The 20,174-nt window shown below is 48.3% G+C and overlaps 8 protein-coding genes across 8 annotated transcripts; 6 read left to right on the forward strand and 2 right to left on the reverse strand.

Annotated features, from left to right (window-relative positions):
- Positions 1-539: 539 nt before the first annotated feature.
- On the forward strand, positions 540-1,412 carry EPUS_02480 (uncharacterized protein; the record flags this gene model as incomplete). The annotated part of the gene is made up of 1 exon (XM_007805481.1): positions 540-1,412. One exon carries the CDS (start codon positions 540-542, stop codon positions 1,410-1,412), a length of 873 nt encoding a protein of 290 aa, XP_007803672.1.
- Positions 1,413-1,539: 127 nt separating this feature from the next.
- Positions 1,540-1,923, forward strand: EPUS_02481 (uncharacterized protein; the record flags this gene model as incomplete). Its single annotated transcript, XM_007805482.1, has 1 exon — positions 1,540-1,923. The coding sequence occupies one exon, from the start codon at positions 1,540-1,542 to the stop codon at positions 1,921-1,923; it is 384 nt and encodes a 127-aa protein (XP_007803673.1).
- Positions 1,924-2,753: 830 nt separating this feature from the next.
- EPUS_02482 (uncharacterized protein) lies at positions 2,754-5,879 on the reverse strand (the record flags this gene model as incomplete). The annotated part of the gene is made up of 3 exons (XM_007805483.1): positions 2,754-3,210; positions 3,263-5,633; positions 5,687-5,879. 3 exons carry the CDS (start codon positions 5,877-5,879, stop codon positions 2,754-2,756), a joined length of 3,021 nt encoding a protein of 1,006 aa, XP_007803674.1.
- A 2,211-nt stretch (positions 5,880-8,090) lies between these two features.
- On the reverse strand, positions 8,091-8,582 carry EPUS_02483 (uncharacterized protein; the record flags this gene model as incomplete). Its single annotated transcript, XM_007805484.1, has 1 exon — positions 8,091-8,582. The coding sequence occupies one exon, from the start codon at positions 8,580-8,582 to the stop codon at positions 8,091-8,093; it is 492 nt and encodes a 163-aa protein (XP_007803675.1).
- Positions 8,583-9,166: 584 nt separating this feature from the next.
- EPUS_02484 (uncharacterized protein) lies at positions 9,167-11,282 on the forward strand (the record flags this gene model as incomplete). The annotated part of the gene is made up of 2 exons (XM_007805485.1): positions 9,167-11,119; positions 11,166-11,282. 2 exons carry the CDS (start codon positions 9,167-9,169, stop codon positions 11,280-11,282), a joined length of 2,070 nt encoding a protein of 689 aa, XP_007803676.1.
- Positions 11,283-13,700: 2,418 nt separating this feature from the next.
- Positions 13,701-15,142, forward strand: EPUS_02485 (uncharacterized protein; the record flags this gene model as incomplete). The annotated part of the gene is made up of 4 exons (XM_007805486.1): positions 13,701-13,968; positions 14,026-14,048; positions 14,100-14,668; positions 14,734-15,142. The coding sequence occupies 4 exons, from the start codon at positions 13,701-13,703 to the stop codon at positions 15,140-15,142; spliced, it is 1,269 nt and encodes a 422-aa protein (XP_007803677.1).
- Positions 15,143-15,611: 469 nt separating this feature from the next.
- EPUS_02486 (Delta-1-pyrroline-5-carboxylate dehydrogenase) lies at positions 15,612-17,376 on the forward strand (the record flags this gene model as incomplete). The annotated part of the gene is made up of 3 exons (XM_007805487.1): positions 15,612-15,662; positions 15,724-15,831; positions 15,886-17,376. The coding sequence occupies 3 exons, from the start codon at positions 15,612-15,614 to the stop codon at positions 17,374-17,376; spliced, it is 1,650 nt and encodes a 549-aa protein (XP_007803678.1).
- A 478-nt stretch (positions 17,377-17,854) lies between these two features.
- Positions 17,855-19,559, forward strand: EPUS_02487 (Tubulin beta chain; the record flags this gene model as incomplete). Its single annotated transcript, XM_007805488.1, has 7 exons — positions 17,855-17,866; positions 17,960-17,983; positions 18,034-18,059; positions 18,122-18,163; positions 18,218-18,272; positions 18,326-18,781; positions 18,831-19,559. 7 exons carry the CDS (start codon positions 17,855-17,857, stop codon positions 19,557-19,559), a joined length of 1,344 nt encoding a protein of 447 aa, XP_007803679.1.
- Between the last annotated feature and the right edge of the window lie 615 nt (positions 19,560-20,174).

Genomic DNA, 20,174 nt, shown 5'->3' on the forward strand with positions numbered 1-20,174 from the left:
ATAGAAGTGGCCTTGTGTCTGGGCCTTGGCGACGGTTTGGCAGATCGTCAGTATGTAACTAATGATCTGGGCTCGGTCAGTCCTCTAGTTCAAGCAAGTAAAGTAGATATCATGCAGCTAAGATAGCATTATGTTTGATGCTCCAGAAGCATCACTTTATTTGAAATCATGGTACATAGAAGTTGTCGGTAGTACTGCAACTGATCGAAGACCCTGCCCAGTTTCCATCAGTCTTTCCCGGAAGGAACTTCGTTGTTGGTTGCGCGCCAAGAATCTACCCCCTTATGGAAAGTGAGAATCTCGCAGCTTCCTACGGGGACACGCCCTACATAATATGGGATAACTACGGTGAATGCTGATTTGGTTCCCGGACCAATTTGTGCGCCTCAAGCGACAGGCAGTATTCAAGCGACGTTCCAAGGATCATTCCAGAATCCCAGCTATGGAGCACACTGCACCCATCGCATTGCATTGCGTGGTACAACGCCCTGTGACAAATCCGACATTTCTCCGCAGAGAAATGGAGACGTTGCAGATCAATGGAAGGAAGAAACAGCCCCTTCAGCAGTACCTGCTTTCTCGACACCTTCCAGTCTGAGACAGTCAAACCCTCTGACCTCAACACCGACATGGAGACGGCTCGCCTCGTTGCACGGGCGAAGAAGCTCGCATCTCTGCACGTGCCCCATAAGCCCCTCGTCGTAACCAACGTCTGGGACGCGGCGACTGCGAAACTGGCCGCTCTGCACCCGTCGTGCGCGGCCATCGCCACGGCCAGCTACGCCATTGCCGCCTCGGCCGGCGTCGAGGACGACGACCTGACACCGGAGCAGAATCTCGCGGCCCTCGAGGGCATTGCCGCTGTCGCGAACAAACAGGGCAAGCCGCTTACCGCGGACATGCAGAGCGGCTACGGCGATCGGCTGGAAGAGGCGGTGCGAGCGCTCGTGCGCCTGGGAGTGGTGGGCTGCAACCTCGAGGACAAGGATACCGCGACCGGGAAGATGTATCCCGTCGAAGAGGCTGCAGGACGGGTGCGACGAGCGCTGGCGGCGGCTAGAGATGTCGGCGTGCCGGATTTCGTCGTCAATGCTAGGACTGATGTCCTTCTGGCGGGTGGGACGGTGGATGAGGCGATCGAAAGAGGTCGAGCGTATTTAGAGGCTGGCGCGACGACTGTCTTTGTCTGGGGTGGTCCGAAGAGAGGAGGTATGACAAGAGAGGAGGTCACTAAGATCGCTCGTGCCCTCGATGGCCGAGTCAGCGTCAAGTTGAATCTGGGTACGCAGTACCTGACGGTCAAGGAATTGGCAGATATTGGAGTGGCGAGGATAAGCTGTGGTCCCGAGCTCTGGCGGAAGGCAATGAGGGCTTTCGAGCAAGAAATGAACGGCATCTTGGGCAGTGGCTGAACGTGATGTACGGGATGAATATCAATCTTTGTGTAGCAAGCCGTAGTCCACTTTTTAGTTGATACTAGAGACAGATAACGAATGATGAAATCACTCCCACTCCTTCATCGTCTCATTGTTCATAATCATGTCTTCGAACCCTTCAATCCGACTAACCATCGCCCAAGGCTTGATCTCCTTCTCGCGCTCCAACACCGCCCTGAAGCACCCACTCCACCCCGTCCTCGGCCACTGCTGGACCACCTCCTCGATGGTCTCCCAATTCACCATCTCCGCATTACCGCCCACATTATCCCAAAACGGTAGCCAGCTGAACCAGCTGCGTCATCATGGTCACCTGGCCCTTGTCCTGGATATCCTGATGCCGGAAGATGGCTTCCATGACGCTTTTCCGTCTGCTCGACGCGCGCAACCGGCTGGCCCTGCCGCTGTTCCTCCCTCCCTCCGCTGTCGACGTGAGCTCCGGCTGCAGCAGGATCCGGTGGGTATGCATGCCACCCCCCAGAACTAAAACGACAGACCTGGTGGCATCGAGAAATCCGTCGGCGGTGCCGATGTCATGTAGAATGGCGGTCAGAAACCCACGTCCCCGCCAGCGCAACTACCCCGGAGTGACGTTCCAGTCGGGAAAACCACTGGCCCCGCGATCGCGAGGCCGTAGTGGTAGACTCGCATGCTGTGTGCGAAGGTGTCGGCACTTAACTTGGAACGGGGCGTAGGCGGTTATGCGCTTGACCAGCGGCGAATCTGGCGCTGGGATGGATGCGATGGGCATTCGGGCGGGCGATTGGGTGGCAGGCTTCAGGGCGGAAGCAGCGGCAGGGAGTGGCGTAAAGCCGTAGAGAGTCGTTGGCGATGAGTTCGCAGAGGCCATCATAAGAGCAAAGAAAGATCAATCACAGGACATAACGCAAATCGTGGTTAATCTTATTAATACACACCTCGTGAAGTGGACAGTATTGGTGGCTGGTTCTTCTGCTGCAGACAAATGGTCGTATAGAAAGAATTCAGGTGTACTCGGGCCCCCGAAAGAGAGAGATGCCTCTTTTACACAATAACATTGACATTAGAGCCGAGGGGACTTGCTATCCGACAATACCGGACGACAGGGAAGTCCTTCGCTCTTTGTGGTGGAGCAAGCATTGGCATGAAACAAGCACTATCCACGAGAAAACAGGCAGATCTGCGTCTCGTTGCATATGCATAGGCGAGCCCTTTGCAAGAGACTCGACTCTTAATATGTAGCAGCACATCTGGCATGGATCACGCCATGACGACGCTTGACTTGACGGCGATCAAATTGACGACATTGCATCATGCCTCAGGCTGCCTTTATGTAGTCTATGAATCCTTTATCAGACCCACATCTTGCGGCTTCACCTGCCAAATCTCGATGCCCTCATCCTTCTTCCCTTTCTTAATCCCCTGCTCATTGGCATGAAGCAATGCCTGACTGCTCAGTGCGAACGCCGAGACTAGCTCTTTCATGCGTGAGCTCGCTACAAATGCTTCTGTCAGGGTATCATTGGTCGCTACCTCTTGAGCCAGGTTCATGCATTGAACCAACCAGGAGCGCGTAATGACGTGGCCAGCAAAGTAGAGGACACTGTTGTAGGCGAGAACACATTCAGGCAAGTAGTGATTGCGGATCTTGGCGAGTGGAATAGCTTCGGCTTCATCAGATGGTCTGGATAGGAAATCCGGCCTCAAGAGCGGATACATAGAAACTAGCACGTCATTCAGCGCAGCTTGCATGACCTTCTTCATCGTTCGCATATGCACAATGTCACCCTTGGTCCTGTCATAAGATTAGTCGGTCTATTCCCAGGAGTGTATCGAATTCGACTTACTTCTCAACTTCCTCTGCAACCTCATTCCATTTTTCAAGGGCGTCCAATGCCTCAACTAGCTCCTCCAGCTGACGCCAGGTGCGGGCCTGGTCCGCTAGCTCGGCGGAGTCTGCTGCTGACTCCTCGTTATTAGCCAAAGCACTATGTCTTCTCGCACCGTTTCGCCGTTTCGAAGGACTGATCGGCCGAGCTCGATCTTCGTCGGTGAAACCATCCATCTCGGCGTCCTCGTCCTCGGAGGCATCTCCTGATGAGCTTGTGTGCTTCAGATCAACCTTCAGAGCAGCTTTGGAAATCGTGGAAAGCGGAGCTCGCATGCACAAGGCGTGTGCTGCGGCAAGCCTGCCTTTACTAATGAAGTACTTGTGTAGTGTCGATCCTATTCGACAAGCCTGGGCCCAAGACTGCTTATCTCCGTACACGTACCACTCCAAACATCGAATCAGTAACTCCTCTGATTCATCGATCTCCTCGCCCATGAAGCCTGATTTCACTTTGAGCTTCTTCGTCTTACCTGCCCCAACATATTCAGTGATGCTGACCGGTTTGAGAGTTTTGGGGTTGTCGAAGTCAATCGATCCCAAAGGGGCAGCATTTAATTGATATTGCATGAGCAGCACACGGGAAATATCCAGGTCATATCTCTTCATCAAGCTCACCATCATATCCCTCTCCTTCATGTCCGTGACGTCCATGATTACAGCTCCAAGCACTTGCGCACTTCTTTCTGCTGAGAGCATTGAGGCGTAGAGAGGAATCAGAGCCATCTTCCCTTCTTGCTGTAACCACTCGATGTAGGCGGTTAGATTGTTCTCCACAACCGCTTCATGCTTGGTGTACAGTTCCTGTAGAAATCCCAGAGACTTAAGAATCAGCTGCTGATGGGCAATAATCCTCAGACCGTCTGGATTTGATGCTGTGGTGTAAACGGCCTGGTTCTCTTCGCGAACCCCGTCACTAACGATGAGATTAGAGGTCTGTCCATTCTTCGTAGCGATCTGTGCTAACGCTCTGCCCTGCCGAAGGAAGAAAGATCCAAAGTCTTTGGAAATGATGGTGCTCTGTATGGTGTTTAACGGATCCCGGAACTCCTCTGAGGTCTTCTCGTTATGCTGGCAGTATTGCACAAGCCTCCTGATTTCGTTGTATCTTGATGGTCCCGGCGTATATGACTGCCGCGATTCTTTTTGAGAGAATGCAGTCCCAAAGTCTCTGTACCGTTCAATCAGGAAGGCGTTTAGATGCACAAATAAATAGTCATCCGTGGCTGCACACACCTGCAGAGGTGCTTGCACATCTCCGCACAGCAGACCATAAACTGCTGCTTCGTGCTTACTTCCAACCTTATCTGAACGGCAGATTTTGTAGCAGGATGCGGTCCAGTCGTTCATCCTCCATAAGCCAATGAATCTCGTCCACTGACGATCTTGGTCGCTCAACGACGAGTGCATTGCTCCTCCGAGGCTTATCGCTCTCCAGCTTTCTTTACGCTCTGACCACCAATCTCGCACCAATTCTGCACTTGCACCACGCCGCAGCATCTCCCAGCAGGCTATCCATGCAGCTTGTTCATGATATTCATCTGCTTCCTCTAGGGCAGCCGCCTCTCGACATTTGGCATCAGGGTCAAGCTGTGCAACAAGTGGCCGAGAGTCTGACTTCCGTATGTGCGAACTTTGCAAGCCGGGATTCGAGCGATCGAGCGGTTTTGGCCACGATCGATTTCGTTTCTGACTCTTGACGCTTTCCTTTGTAAAAAGCCAACCAGCGCTCCAAATACCATCCCCTCGATCTGCTTTGTGTCGCAGCGATTCCGTGACGTCCTCGATGCTTGGTCGAGATGCACTCGCAGTTCTGTGGAGCCAATTAAGAATTTCCATATATTCCTCGGCAGATTTATCTGCACTTAAAAAGGCCTCCCAGATCTCGGAGTCGTCTGAGTAGCGATGGAGACCTCGGAGACACAACTTCTGAGATTTTGCGTAGTTGGTCTGGAGCTTTGGGTCTTGAAAGCCGGTCAATAAAGTAAAAAGGTCCCACAAATCTGCTTCATGTTGAGCTCTCTGCACCTCGTGCTGGCCTTCCTGGGCCAGCGCGAGGCGACTTCCTCCTGTGCGCGATGAATGGCGTGCTTGCAGAAGGTCGGAGGAAGTCTGCGATCTTCTCGACTTCGCGATGCTTCCAAACGCTCCAGCCAAATCAAGGGCATCTTTCCAGAGTGTAGCACGATTGGTGTTCCTCGATGAATGGAAGCGGTCAAGTCGTCTCGCGAAGTCCTCCACTTGCCGGCTAACCCGGTCAGCAGTCTGTTGGAGGGGTTGCAAGATTTGCTGCGTATTGCTGGAAGGGAAATCGATTGGTGAACCTAGCCCTACGAATTTTTCAGTAAGAACATTCCTCCATATGTAGAGCAAAGAGACATACCTCGGTGCTCTTGAAATAGGTCATCATCCAAGCCCTCATCAGGGTGATCTCTCGCTGTGGTATCATCCTCTACCCCTTCTTCATCGCCGTCAGCGGCGTGGTCTGATGGCAGATCATCTTCAGTCGGGATTTGCCAGCTGCCTTCTCTCAAAATCGAGCGTCCTTGAAGAGATGACCGAGTCACAGGTGCCATAATTCTGAGTACAGATATAGTTTCAAAAGCTCGAATATTTGGGCTTCCGCCAAATGATACAATTTGTAGATACGCGATTTAATACACCCGCGATCTTAGTCTAACCAGAAATGGAGAAGATAGTGCGTGTGCCAAGGGTACTAGTGGCTTTGAGCATTGGCAGAGATTTAAAAAACCGTTGCAACCCGCATAATGTTATTTTCTCACAAATGTCATTCAGGCGATCATTAGAGTCTCGGAACAGACGTCGCCTTCAGTGTTTGTTCAGGCCCAAAAGGGCTTCTCGCGTGCTCACGATCGTCTAAGAGCAATATCCAGTCGCCAGTCAACTGGCCCAACTTCTCCAAGGGATCAGAGGGCTCAGATTACGATGTGACTTGATACATTACCAAAATCTTAGAGTGTAGGAGACCACGAAGACGTTGATTCACAATTATAATGGCAGGCATGGAGAGAGTGACCTTTTCCATACTATAAGCCTTGTTTACGTTGCTCCATCTTGAGCCTCAAGAGGGTAGCTTTGGGACAGCTTAATGTCTTTGCATCGTCCCCTTTCTTTTGATAGAATTTGTTGCAGCATTCATACAAAGCATCAACCTCGGCTCTGCACTTGTCTTCTTGGTAAGAATTCCTGGTTAAGCAGTCTATAACCTCTCAGTGGTTGCTGGTCACCGCAACTGTCTCTGCATGAGCTCGCATACCTTGGATTGCACACTGAGAAGGAATTAGTTTGAAAGTGCTAGAGAATGCTGTTGTCACGTACTGCTCGAGGGTGACATGGTGGATTGGTGGCAAGATCTTCTTCCAGTCCCTGTAGAAGTCAATCCTACTTTCCCATCCATAGTCCTGCTCTTAGTATACTGACCATTACGACACTGATGTACTAAACTGTCCAACAGAAGTAGAAGTCTGGATGATGTGACGGTAGATGAAGGAGTTTTATTGAGCTCCCCGTACTCTTCTATTGTCGCATGCGCAAACATCAAAATTTGCAGCTTGAGATAACTGTTCTTTGTCTGTCTTCTACCTGCAGCAAGGCTTCCCGGATTTACATTATCCATCCTCCGGCACTAAGCATGCAGAGCCGCTTTACTCAAAGAAACGACTTCTCCAACACCTTCTAGAACCTCACTTTCGGATCTTGAAATCGCTGGCCAGCCTTCTCCGTCACCGCATCGCATCGCAACGCGCACCCTGTCAACCTTACACATCTGGTTTGTACGTCAATATATGCTTACTCGTAGCTATTGCTGACCAGATATAGCTGAGACTACAGCAACAAGCGCTTCACTCTAGCACAAAGCTCTTCACTCTCGTCTCATATTGCGCCTCCATCTTGCACACCTTACATTTCGTTTGGGCCATCCTCATACAATATGTCAGACCAAGATCAATCTCCCGGTGGCCCTCCGGCGGATGCACCTCAGCCTCCCTCTGAACATCTTAACATCAAGGTGACTGATGGAAACAACGAGGTTTTCTTCAAAATTAAACGTTCAACGAAACTAGAAAAGTTAATGAATGCTTTCTGCGAGAGACAAGGAAAGCAAATTAGTACGGTTCGGTTCCTATTTGATGGACAAAGGGTTCAGCCTACGGACAGCCCAGATACTGTAAGTCCTTTTCGCTGCCATCCACCATCTCTACCACATGATCTCGTCGGCCTCCTCAGCCTCCTTAGCCATGTCTCTTCATCCTTTTCTCGGAACTTGTTCAAACAACAGAATACTGACTTCTAATATAGCTTGACATGGCGGATGGTGATTCTTTGGAAGTCCATCAGGAGCAAATCGGTGGTCGTTGAAAAGCCTTGCAGCGTATAGGTAGTGGAAGTTTATCAAAGACTTCATGGCTACTTCATGGGCGCATCAACAGACGAACAGGCAAGGAGTTTCAAGTTGGCGTTATCAGGTGACAGGTAGCGCTACGGGGAAACGGTGACCTTTATCGAGCACACCAGGCATCCGTGTTCCTAGATTTCTAGACGCCTCGACTGGCTTGCTATCTTGAATGCAGAAGCTTTGCACAACACCTTTCTTGTATCTTGAAGGCAAAGATCAAAGGCAGAAACATATGAGGGCTGCTCTGATGCCACATATCATGCATATGATAGCAGTTTTGACGAGAGACTAGCCACCGGTGCTGAGCAACCAATCACTTTAGGCGACTTCTACCAGGTGGCCTTAAAGAATCAAGCCACAGAATCGTGTCTCAGGACTCCCACATCGCTGTTCGCGCCTGTTCGTTCTCTTCCCGCGCCTTCTCCTTCGCTTCCCTCTCTTTGTTCCTCCTCTTGATCTCGTTCTCTCGCAGGGCCCGATCGTATGCCTTCTGCTCCTCAGTCTTCTTCGGTGCTTTCATGCCGAGGCCAGCAGTAATCAGCCTCCCGGCTACTGCAGTGGATTTCTCGGGTCTTCTCTGATTCTCATTGTGATCACCTATCGGGGCGCTTGGTGCTATAGAATCCCGAAACCCCCATGATGGAAAGCCTGAACTCGGGGAAGCGGGGGTTGGTGGAGGCGCATTCGGTACAGGGGATTTTTTAGGTGGCACAGCGTCGTCGACCTCCGTCTCCGTATCGCTGGAGTCTATCTCGTCGTCCCAAGAGTCTGCCACGGGTTCTGAGAATTTACTTGGTTGCTTCGCCCTCGGCTTTTTCGGTGTATCCTGATTTATTGACAATTTTGCAAGCTTCGGCTCCATTCCTCTTTCCAACAGGTCTCTTTGTACTCGACGCAGAGATGATGTAGTCGTACAGTATCTCGAAAGTAGATTAGTGAATAAGAGGGAGAGTAACTGATACCCTTCTCAATTTTAAGTCAAATGACACTGGTAGGAACAACGACGTCAGCGACAAACTCCAATTCTCCGCATCCGACACTGTTCGCAACTGCAGGCCAGCCATATCCAGTCATAACATCTCCAAGACACTTCACGGGACTACACAGCGAGATTGACTGTAGAGCGGAACGAACCTCGGCAGCTTCCACGAATCTAATAGACGCCAGAGCATGGCCAAATATCTTTTGCACCTAACTTAGATCGGGGACTCGCTTCTATTTTACTAGTCTATCATTTCCTACCATTTGAGAACGGGGATCTCTATTCCATACTCCTGAAGCACAGGTACTTACCCAGTCGTTCTTTTCATGTGTGAACATGGCTACTACTCTCACTTCTGGTGCCTAAAAAGGTACACAATGATATGTATATGCATACCTCCTCTTTTCCTACACTAATCTTTTCTCTTTACTGTTTGCGAGATTGCCTTGAATGAGTATTTGAGTATGCCTCACAGAAGTGTTCGAGCTGCAAGGTTGTATGTGGCGCGAATTTCAAGGTTGCGTTTTTCAACAACCTCAGTATATTACGGATACTCAGACACAATACGAAACCTCAAGATCGGGTCTCGTACCAAGGTCATATATCAAGGGTTCACTGGCAGACAAGCAACAATCAATGCGAAAGAATCGTTAGATTATGGTACCCAGATAGTTGGTGGTGTCAAGCCTGGGGTTGAAGGGGAGCATCTTGGCCTGCCAGTCCTACCGAGTGTGCGGGTAGCAGCAGAAAAGCTCAAACCTGATGCTTCTGCTATATATGTTCCAGGGGTTGGAACGGCCCAGGCTATTGAGGAAGCGATCGAAGCAGAAATACCATTGGTTGTGGCAGTAGCAGAGCATATTCCACTCCATGAGATGCTCAGAGTCTTCCAGATGCTAAGGACCCAGTCAAGGACGCGCCTGGTAGGTCCCAATGCTCCCGGTATCATAAACACGCATGGACGGTGTCGTCTAGGATTTCAACCGTTGCCATTCTTTCTCGAAGGGAACATTGGCATTGTTGCCAAGTCTGGAACACTTAGCTACGAGACTGTTGCCTCTGTTACGCGAGCTGGGCTCGGACAGACCTATGCAATCAGCATGGGAGGTGATATGCTAAGTGGCACCACATTTATAGATGCTTTCAGGGTGTTTGAGGAAGATGAGAAGACAAAAGGTATAATCATGGTAGGAGAGGTTGGCGGAAGAGCGGAAGAAGAAGCCGCAGATTGGATCGTTGAGTACCGAAAACGCACACGAAATCCTAAACCATTCATGGGTTTGGTAGGTGGTGTCCAAGCTCCACCTGGACGGGTTATGGGTCATGCTGGCGGTTGGGCTGCTCCAGGAGAAGCGAGTTCTGCGGAGAAGATCAATATTCTTAAGCAAGCAGGCGTGGTCATTGTGGACCATCCGGAGATGTTTGGTCCTGGTATGAAGCAACTACTTGAAACCTCTGAGAAGAAGAAGCTCAGAACCCAGTTGGATAATGTCCAGCAAAGAGGCTTTCATACAATATGCCAACAACCCAGAATAGTGCAAAATGCAACTATGTCCAATGACCAGAGGAGGACTTTGTATATTAAGCAGTCAGAAGCCGTGGACATGCTGACCAAAGCTGGTTTCAGGAAGTCGGATACCTTGTGTTCGTCACGAACATGCATGCTGGGAATCTCCGTTGACAGGAGTGAACGGGCACCTTGCATCATCGCATCACCATCCACAGATCCAGCTGATACGCTCTATTTATCGAAGAAGTTCGCATTTGCTTATGGGTCTGACGGTGCAATATCGGATGCCATGCTGGAAAATGTCTCATGTCATCTGGCAATCTCAGGCGCCGCGCAGAAAGGGCTTTTCAAATTGATCAGTGCATTACATGACATCTTCGTGTCTAAAGAGGCGTTCGTGCTGGAAACAAAGATAGTGATTACGGAGAACAGCGAAGTGCAAATCAAGGAAGCGAAGTTTGGGTTCGATGACGCTGCCTTCAAAACCGCAGGGCGCCAAGGTGACATCCATGCTTTGCGCGACAACACGTTCGAAGTTCTTGAAGAAGTCGACGCAGAAAAGAGTGGTATAATCTATGTCAAACTTGAAGGAGAGGGAAGCGTAGGCACAATTGTAAACGGTGCTGGCCTAGCAATGAACACGATCGACTCCTTGACCCGTCTTGGAGCACATCCAGCGAACTTCTTAGACACTGGAGGAAAGGCGACTTCAGATACGATCAAGTCTGCTTTCAAAATTGTCTGCTCTGATCCGAGGGTCAAAGTGATATTTGTCAACATCTTTGGCGGTTTGACAAGATGTGACATGATCGCTGAGGGGATATTGTTGGCTTTCCGGGATTTAGAGCCAAAGATTCCGGTAGTTGTTAGGTTACGTGGAACAAACGAAGCCCTTGGACAGAAAATGGTGAGGTCGCCTTGTCTTCGTCCAAATCTTTGCTGACATGCGATAGATTTCAGAGAGCGGACTTGCGTTTGACGCGTTTGACGGATTTGACGATGCAGCTAGAAGAGTCATTGAACTTGCAAAATCTTCTTCATCAATTCCTGAAATAGAGTCTACAAGCTAAACTTCATGATGGAAAAGCTTGCTGTAACAGAAGACTTGATGGCTTACAACCAAATAGAATTTGTTGTGATAATAAGATACAACCGTGCACTTTTTGCACTAAGCTTTGCAGCTTAGTGCACCGCAGCGCAACGATAGATCCCAGCGCAACGATAGATTTTTTCTATTTCTACAGCTATTGACCCCCCCTATCGCTCAATTGATACTCCAATTGGTCCTCATAGTCCATAGAGGCGATACGAAGACGGGCATGCGCAGAAATAGCCCTATAGAAGCGTACAAACTTGGGTCTTTCCCGTTTAGGGCATTGACGCCGAGAGTACTCCTTCTTCTCCCAACTCTCTTGCTCCCTTCGTGTGCGTAATCGAATTCGCTCCTTGGCCCTCTCAACAGTAATAATGCCCCCTTTTTGTACAGTACGGCGCGTGGCTTTCGCACGCGCAGCGCGTGCTGCTTCAGCTAATTGAGTATGCTCTAAATCCGCCTCTGCTTTCGCTCCTTGGCCCTCTCAACAGTAATAATGCCCCCTTTTTGTACAGTACGACGCGTGGCTTTCGCACGCACAGCGCGTGCTGCTTCAGCTAATTGAGTATGCTCTAAATCCGCCTCTGCTTGGGCCCCTGATTGTACACGCGCCATAGCACCCTTGATGAATTTGTGCACAAGTAACTCGCTCTTCGAATCAAACTCTATATCCGTCTGAATTTGCTCTGCAAATTGAGCAATTTCGTAGATCTTTTTGGGCGTTTTTGTAACATCTAATGACTCTGATTCAGAGTCATTTTCAGAATCAAAAACTGGCGAAGGCAATTTGGCAATTACCATATCTGTTATAGAATTTTTAAAAGTTTATAAATAAATCTTATAGATATTAGTTAAAAAGGCTACTTATAAAAATAAGTAATTACTAAGCTATATAATATAATTAATAGCCTTTATATAATAATACTTAAGTAATTAAAATAAAATAAAGAGAAAAGCAAAAAAAAATAATATTATTATTTTAGTAAAATTATATAAATTTGAATTTAAAATAAATATTAAATTTATCTAAAATTAATAATATAGTTTATAAGCGTCTAGTATATATAAGTATCTAGCGCACTTTTCTTCAATATTATAACCTTCTAACTATTATATATAGCTATAACACCAGAAAATTAATTATTCTCTATATCGCTATCTTCCTTAGATGTCTCTTTAATCTCCTGATAGGTTTGTATATTATAATTAGTCTTGCCGCATCTCCTATAATGCCTTAAGCCTGATAACTTAGCTTGCGTGACACCCTCTTCTACTAACCTCTTACTCAATTATGATTATATAATCTCTTTTTGCTTAATTAAATTATATGCATCCTCTATAATAAGTGTACCTCTAGCTTATACGCGTATTTTTTTGGCCCTCTGACACTTTATAAGAACCTTATTAGCTTTGTAAAGCGTACACACCTCCTTATATAAAAGGGTTATTTAATAAGCAATTAGCTTTGTACTCTTTACTAGCTGCTTAATAGTTAAAAAAACACTACTTAGAGAGCTTTCTTAATGCCTAGTAATATAATGTTATATATACTCTAATTATGAAATAGCTTTATAATAATTATATAGTGTCTAAGAGACTTATAGATTAGCTTAAGAAAAGGGAGGTCTAATTAGTATTAGTATCTATAACTTAATATTAAGCTTAAATAAGATAGCCTAAGGGTTATATAATATAAGACTAGTACCTTAGAAGCTAGCTTTAATATTTTTAGCTATTATTATATTAAAGTAGGCAGCTTTAAAGATAAAGAGAAACTTAGTCTTAATAATATAATTAATATAAACTTTAATAAAATCCTTAAGTTCTTTGCTATATAATTACTTTAAGATACTAAAATAACTAACATCTAATAATTAAGTGCAAAGCTTAGTGCAAAAAGTGCACGGTTAGGTCTAGCTTTGCGCTCGCTAGGTTAGGTAAGTACCAAAGATATGTGTGTGAGATATTGATTGGCAGATCATCACATTGCGCAAAGGTGGAGTACGTCGTTCATACGTGATAATTTCACCAGAACAGCTCTTATAAATAGTTGCACCTCAGCTTGCTGCTGGAAAGGTAAATTCCGTCTCTCATATCTTTGTGCAACAGGCAATGAAGGGGCCTCTCATGTCAAAAGGCAGAAATGGGAAGGTGTTAGACCGAAAGTATGGCGGCCTTCAGGTGACCATAACTAGGTTTAGCTGACAGAAAGCAATCCTTTCCTGTAACTTATTGCGACCGGGCCGAGTCGACAGGGTGTAGCCGCATCGAAATCGTGGCCCATGAGCTTGTCAAGCTTCATAATAATTGTGTGGTTCCGACACTCTTTACCGTTGCTCAACAATCCTTAGCTCGTCGAACGGCCGTTCAGCTTTCTCGATCTCAAGTCATCAATATGGACAACATGACAACAACCTTTGGCACTTCGAGTCCAGCCTATGTCACCGAGAGCTCTCCAATGCCTCGAAGCTTGCCGTGGGTGGTGGCTCTTCTGCTTGGATATCCATTGCTGCAACAGTACCTGCGTTATCGAAGGTTGAACGCAATGAAGACGAAATACAACTATTCCACGAGACAGGATCTGGCGAAAATGACGGACCAAGAAGCATGGGAAATATTTAACAATCTCGCCGAACTTGAATTCCCCACTATGTTCGAGAAAGGTGTTTAAATTTGACTTTGACCCTCCGCACAGATCTTCTGCTGATTCGCTTCGATAGGAATACAGTTTGCACTGTTTAGAGTAATTCAGCTTCTGCAATAAAATGATGCGGTGAACTAATAAGAGTGACAGACTTATGGAATTCCAACCATATCCTCATTGCTGGTCAAGACAACCCAGCTGTCGACAACGAAGAATGCCGGCAAGCGTTATGCAGATACAGTAGTCCTCCTTGCGGAGATCTTTGGAAATAAGCCAACCTCAGAGCGTGCCATTGACTCCTTTGGGCGTATGAACTATCTGCATGGCGTCTATCGAGATGCAGGACAGATCCTCGATGACGACATGCTCTACACCCTCGCCCTGTTTGCTATCGAGCCGATCAAGTGGGTTGAACGATACGACTGGCGAAAGTTTTCCGATCTTGAGAAATGTGCAATGGGGACTTTTATGAAGAGCATGGGTGACGCGATGTTAATCGACTACGGAAATCTGCCCTCAGCAGAGCGAGGATTCAGGGATGGCATCCATTGGCTAGAGGAAATATGGCAGTGGGCCGAGGAATATGAAATAAAGCATATGGTACCAAATGAGAAAAATCACCAGACCGCCAATGAGACTACCGCTCTGCTGCTTATAACCATTCCTGACGCTTTGAAGCCAATGGGGAAACACGCCGTCAGCGCGATGATGGACGACAGGTTGCGGGACGCTATGATGCATGTCGGTGCTTTGCAGGCTCATGTCTCCTGCTAATGATTGCTAGATATCCTCGTCCTCCGCCCATCTACTTTCGAGTCCTCGACGTGGTTCTTGCTCTTCGCAAGTATTTCATGAAATACATCGCTTTACCAAGGCCAAGCTTTATGCGATATCGCTTGCTAGACGACAAAGAGGACAGCAAAGGTCGAAGGGCAGTCCAAAGATACGATGCGTATCCTTTCTATGTCAGGCCCACGTTTTGGAATCGTTGGGGTCCGTCCGCATGGCCATCGCGTCTCCTAGGCCTTCCTTTGCCCGGAGACAGTGGCGATATTTACTATCCCAAGGGATACTCGCTACCAGAAGTAGGCCCAAACACATTCGTTGGCAAGGGCTCGGTGGCAGCAAGCGAAACAAAGGCAAGGCTGATGAAGGAAAGGACTGGCGGCTGTCCGTTTGCTGTACTACGATGAAGATGGCGTGCTCGCTTTCTTCGGTTGCTTGTTGTTGTAGTATGCAGCTCCTATCGGAAATTCTACCATGCGAGTATTCACTTCGACACTTTTCGATAGTATACACAAAACAAGCAAACAAACTTCCAGACCCAGTTTTTGTGGGTTTATCGTAGATCATCAATTCATCAACCCGATTGCCCCTCCACATACCGGCCAAGATTGTCAAACGCCCCTCGCTGTTCCCGCCCGAAGCCGCCTGTAGCCGAGAAATTTATTGAAAGCTTCAGTGACGATGCTGGCTCACTCTCGTCAAATAAGGCTGCTGCACCTACTTGACTGCAGCAATTGCTCTCCTGGAAAAGGAACAACAGTTTTGGATATGTCAGGCGCTTTCCGAAGGGTGTTATCATCACACAGCACCAACTCAAGCGTTTCCCACTTTGCAATTCGCTCGTCTGCCCCTTTCATTCACAACATTCAGTCCAGAATGGCGACAATCGCTGCTTTCAAGCTTCCCAATATCCAGAACGAGCCGAACGTGAGCTAGCAAGCGGTTCATTCTTTGTTGCAGTCTTCAATATTGGCTTACCTTAACCCAGAAACACTATGCCAAAGGCTCCGCCGATCGGGACGGGCTTACTGCCGCCATTGAGGCTTTCAAGAAGAAAGCTCCTGTGGAGATCCCTCTTGTACTGGGAGGCAAGTCAGTACGTTCATTAGCCAACTGTTCTCAGAAGACTGTCTCTGATCTTTTCGTCTAGGTGACCACGTCCAACGTCTTGACACAAAACAACCCTTCGTCCCGTTCGACACCAATTGCCAAATATTCCAATGCTTCCTCAGCCGATATCAAGCAAGCGATCGACTCGGCACTAGCTGCGAAACCAGCCTGGGAAAGCTTACCATTTGCCGATCGAGCTGCTGTGTTCCTGAAAGCCGCAGACCTCATCAGCACGAAGTATAGATACGAGATCATGGCAGCCACAATGCTCGGGCAGGGCAAGAATGTATGGCAGGCAGAGATTGATGCTGCGGCGGAATTGATCGATTTCTTCCGCTTCAACGTCAGGTTTGCAGAGGAGTTGTACAACCAGCAGCCACCATTGAATTCATCTGGCGTGTGGAACCGACTCGAATACCGGCCACTCGAAGGATTTGTGTATGCTGTCAGTCCCTTCAACTTCACAGCGATTGGCGGCAACCTCCCTGGTGCGCCTGCCCTGATGGGAAATGTGGTGGTCTGGAAGCCCAGTCCCTCCGCGGTGGCTTCGAACTATCTCGTTCATCAAATTTTACTTGAGGCTGGTCTACCGCCTGGGGTCATTCAATTCGTGCCTGGTGACGCTGAGGAGGTGACCAAGACTGTCCTCGACCATCCACTTTTTGCTGCGCTTCACTATACCGGCAGCACTGCCGTTTTTAGAAAGCTCTATGGACAGATTGCGCAGGGAATTGTTGCCGGGACATACAAGGGGTACCCACGTATTGTAGGCGAGACTGGAGGGAAGAACTTCCATCTGGTGCATCGGAGCGCAGATGTTCCAAACGCAGTGAACAACACCATCCGTGGAGCGTTTGAGTTCCAGGGCCAGAAGTGTAGTGCTTGTTCTCGAGTGTATGTACCGGCTTCAATGTGGGAAGACTTTAGGTCGTTGCTGGTCACAGAGGTACAGAAACTCAAGACCGGACCTCCAGAGGAGCTTTCCAACTTCATCGGTCCTGTGATCCATGAGGCAAGCTTCAAGAAGTTGTCGAAAGTGATCGAGGACGCGAAGAATGACGATGACTTGGAACTGGTGTTGGGTGGGACGGTCGACGACTCCCAAGGCTTCTTCGTCCAGCCAACTATATACGAGACCAAGAACCCTTTGCATCCAAATATGAGCACCGAATTCTTCGGACCAATTTTGACAGTTTACGTTTATAATGATTCAGATGCAAGTGCTTTTGAAGATATCTGCAAGACAGTTGATCAGACCAGCGACTATGGACTTACCGGTGCTGTCTTTGCCCAAGACCGAGAAGCCATTCGGTACGCAGAAGAGGCTCTGAGGAACTCAGCAGGGAATTTCTACATCAACTGCAAATGTACTGGTGCTGTAGTTGGACAGCAGGCATTTGGTGGTGCCAGAGCTAGTGGGACGAACGACAAGGCCGGAAGTGTGAATGTTCTGTCAAGGTTTGTGAGTGCGCGCGCGATGAAGGAGGAGTTCTTGAGCACAGCAAGCGTGACTTATCCTTCTAATGAGTGATGTTGGGACTGTGCTTGGGGAACGGATGATTGGAAAGATTATATCATTGCAGGCGTTTGCATATCCACCAGAGTATTGGTGATACCAGTATGAGATGTTAATAGGGCTTGTGTGTGCTTGTGGCCTTTTGACACAATACTCGAGTATTTCTTAATGAGCACAAGTAATGTTGTCTGGTTGGGTATCCAGGCCCATACGGTGACGATCATGTGACTTCAAGTTGTGATTACTTGTGAGGTCTTGGCATCAACTGGTTCCTGCAGCGCTTCTGACTGTCCACAACTGAATCTGGCACCGCGCTAACTTTGTTGATTTGCCCGTCTCCCACAACTGCTTTTCAGACCGCAACCTGCTCAAATAAACCTACCATATCACAGTTACCTTTCTACCCTCGACTCAGTAGCGCATCTTCTACGAGCCCTGTTATCTGCTATCCTACCTCTCTAACCTTGGGTTACTTCCTGTTGAACTCGACATCATGCGTGAAATTGTAAGTTGCTGCTGATATAGACGCGTCTGCGTTGTCCATCTCCTGAACAATGCGTCTTACATGGAAAAAAGCTGACCACTCTTCTCGCGACAGGTTCATCTCCAGACCGGCCAATGTGTATGTCGTGCTCTAACCTCGATGGCTTTCCTTACTGACACGTTTGGAAGGGCAACCAAATCGGTGCTGCTTTTTGGTATGCCCACTTCCCACTCCTTGACGACTTGCGCTTGCAAACGGACACTCACATATACCTAGGCAAACAATCTCTGGCGAGCATGGCCTGGATGCCTCTGGCATGTATGGTTTTTAGCACCAACAATCCTTGTTCAATCATTAACACATTATTTTTAGCTATAATGGAACATCCGATCTTCAGTTGGAACGCATGAATGTGTACTTCAACGAGGTTTGTCTAAGTCCATCTTCAAGCCATCTTAATTCACCTCTCACTCTTGCCAGGCTACCAGTACCAAATATGTTCCACGTGCTGTCCTCGTCGATCTCGAACCTGGTACGATGGATGCTGTTCGTGCTGGTCCGTTTGGTCAACTCTTCCGACCCGATAACTTTGTCTTTGGACAGTCAGGTGCTGGAAACAATTGGGCCAAAGGTCACTACACTGAAGGCGCTGAGCTTGTTGATCAGGTTCTGGACGTGGTTCGGCGTGAGGCTGAGGGCTGTGACTGCCTCCAGGGCTTCCAAATTACACACTCTCTTGGCGGTGGTACGGGTGCTGGTATGGGCACTCTATTGATCTCCAAAATCCGCGAGGAGTTCCCAGACCGCATGATGGCTACTTTCTCCGTTGTTCCGTCGCCAAAGGTATCTGACACCGTTGTCGAACCTTACAATGCTACTCTCTCCATTCATCAGCTTGTTGAGAACTCTGACGAGACGTTCTGTATCGACAATGAGGTATGTCTGCTGACCTCTTCTGAAGGCATCGATCAACTAATCTTGTTAGGCGCTGTACGATATCTGCATGCGTACCCTCAAGCTCCAAGAGCCATCCTATGGTGATCTCAACTATCTCGTCTCGGCTGTCATGTCTGGCGTCACTACCTGCCTCCGCTTCCCTGGCCAGCTGAACTCTGATCTGCGCAAGCTCGCAGTCAACATGGTGCCGTTCCCGCGTCTCCATTTCTTCATGGTTGGCTTCGCTCCTCTCACCAGCCGTGGCTCCCACAACTTCCGTCCCGTCTCCGTTCCGGAGCTCACCCAGCAAATGTTCGACCCGAAGAATATGATGGCTGCATCGGACTTCCGAAATGGTCGCTACTTGACCTGCTTGGCTATCTTCCGTGGCAAAGTCAGCATGAAAGAGGTTGAGGACCAGATGCGCAATGTTCAGAACAAGAACACAAGCTACTTCGTCGAATGGATTCCCAACAATGTCCAGACTGCTCTCTGTTCGATTCCCCCTCGTGGTCTCAAGATGTCTTCGACCTTCGTTGGAAATTCGACTGCCATCCAAGAGCTATTCAAGCGCGTTGGTGATCAGTTCACGGCCATGTTTAGGCGCAAGGCTTTCTTGCATTGGTATACTGGCGAGGGAATGGACGAGATGGAATTCACTGAAGCCGAGAGCAACATGAACGACCTCGTCTCTGAGTACCAGCAATACCAGGACGCTAGCATCTCCGAGGGTGAGGAGGAGTATCCCGAGGAGGAGCCGGCTGATGCCGATGAATAGGTCAAGTATACTCTTGGTCTTATTGGTTCTGATGGTTGGTGGACGCTCTTCTTCACCTCAGTCGTGGCTTATCGGTTCAAATGACTGGAGAAGTTGGACGTGAACGAATGGAAGGATGACAGTGAATGTTTCCGGTCTACATGAGCATGCTGTTCTATGCCCTGTTGTTTTCTTTAGACGTCAACCTTCTTGATGTGAGCATCGACTGCAGTGTGAATGCAATAGTTCAGCTCACAAGGCAACTTACCAGAAAAGAGGTAGTCTAATACAAATCCTCATTCATCCTATGTGTTTACATTGGTAATCTGAATCTCTCTGCACCGGCACATGTCTTCCGCCACCTTGCTATGTTGGGATGACCGACAGCAGTTGCTTTCATGTTGACGCAGGTGTACCAGCAATGCAACACTTAACAACCGATCAGAAAGAGCAAATATTGGATCGGCGACATGACGCCCAGATCATGGTGAGTTTTGATACCTCTTTTTCAATCCTGACTCATTAATTGTCTTCTATCTGCACTTGAGATCGTGAAGCCTGCGGTTGAATATTGCCTTGCTTTAACTAAGATCACCGTTCTGGTCAAGGACTCTTTAGGCTGTCTAGGCATGGTGT

This window comes from Endocarpon pusillum (assembly GCF_000464535.1).
Source record: "Endocarpon pusillum Z07020 unplaced genomic scaffold scaffold4345, whole genome shotgun sequence".
NCBI lineage: Eukaryota > Fungi > Ascomycota > Eurotiomycetes > Verrucariales > Verrucariaceae > Endocarpon > Endocarpon pusillum.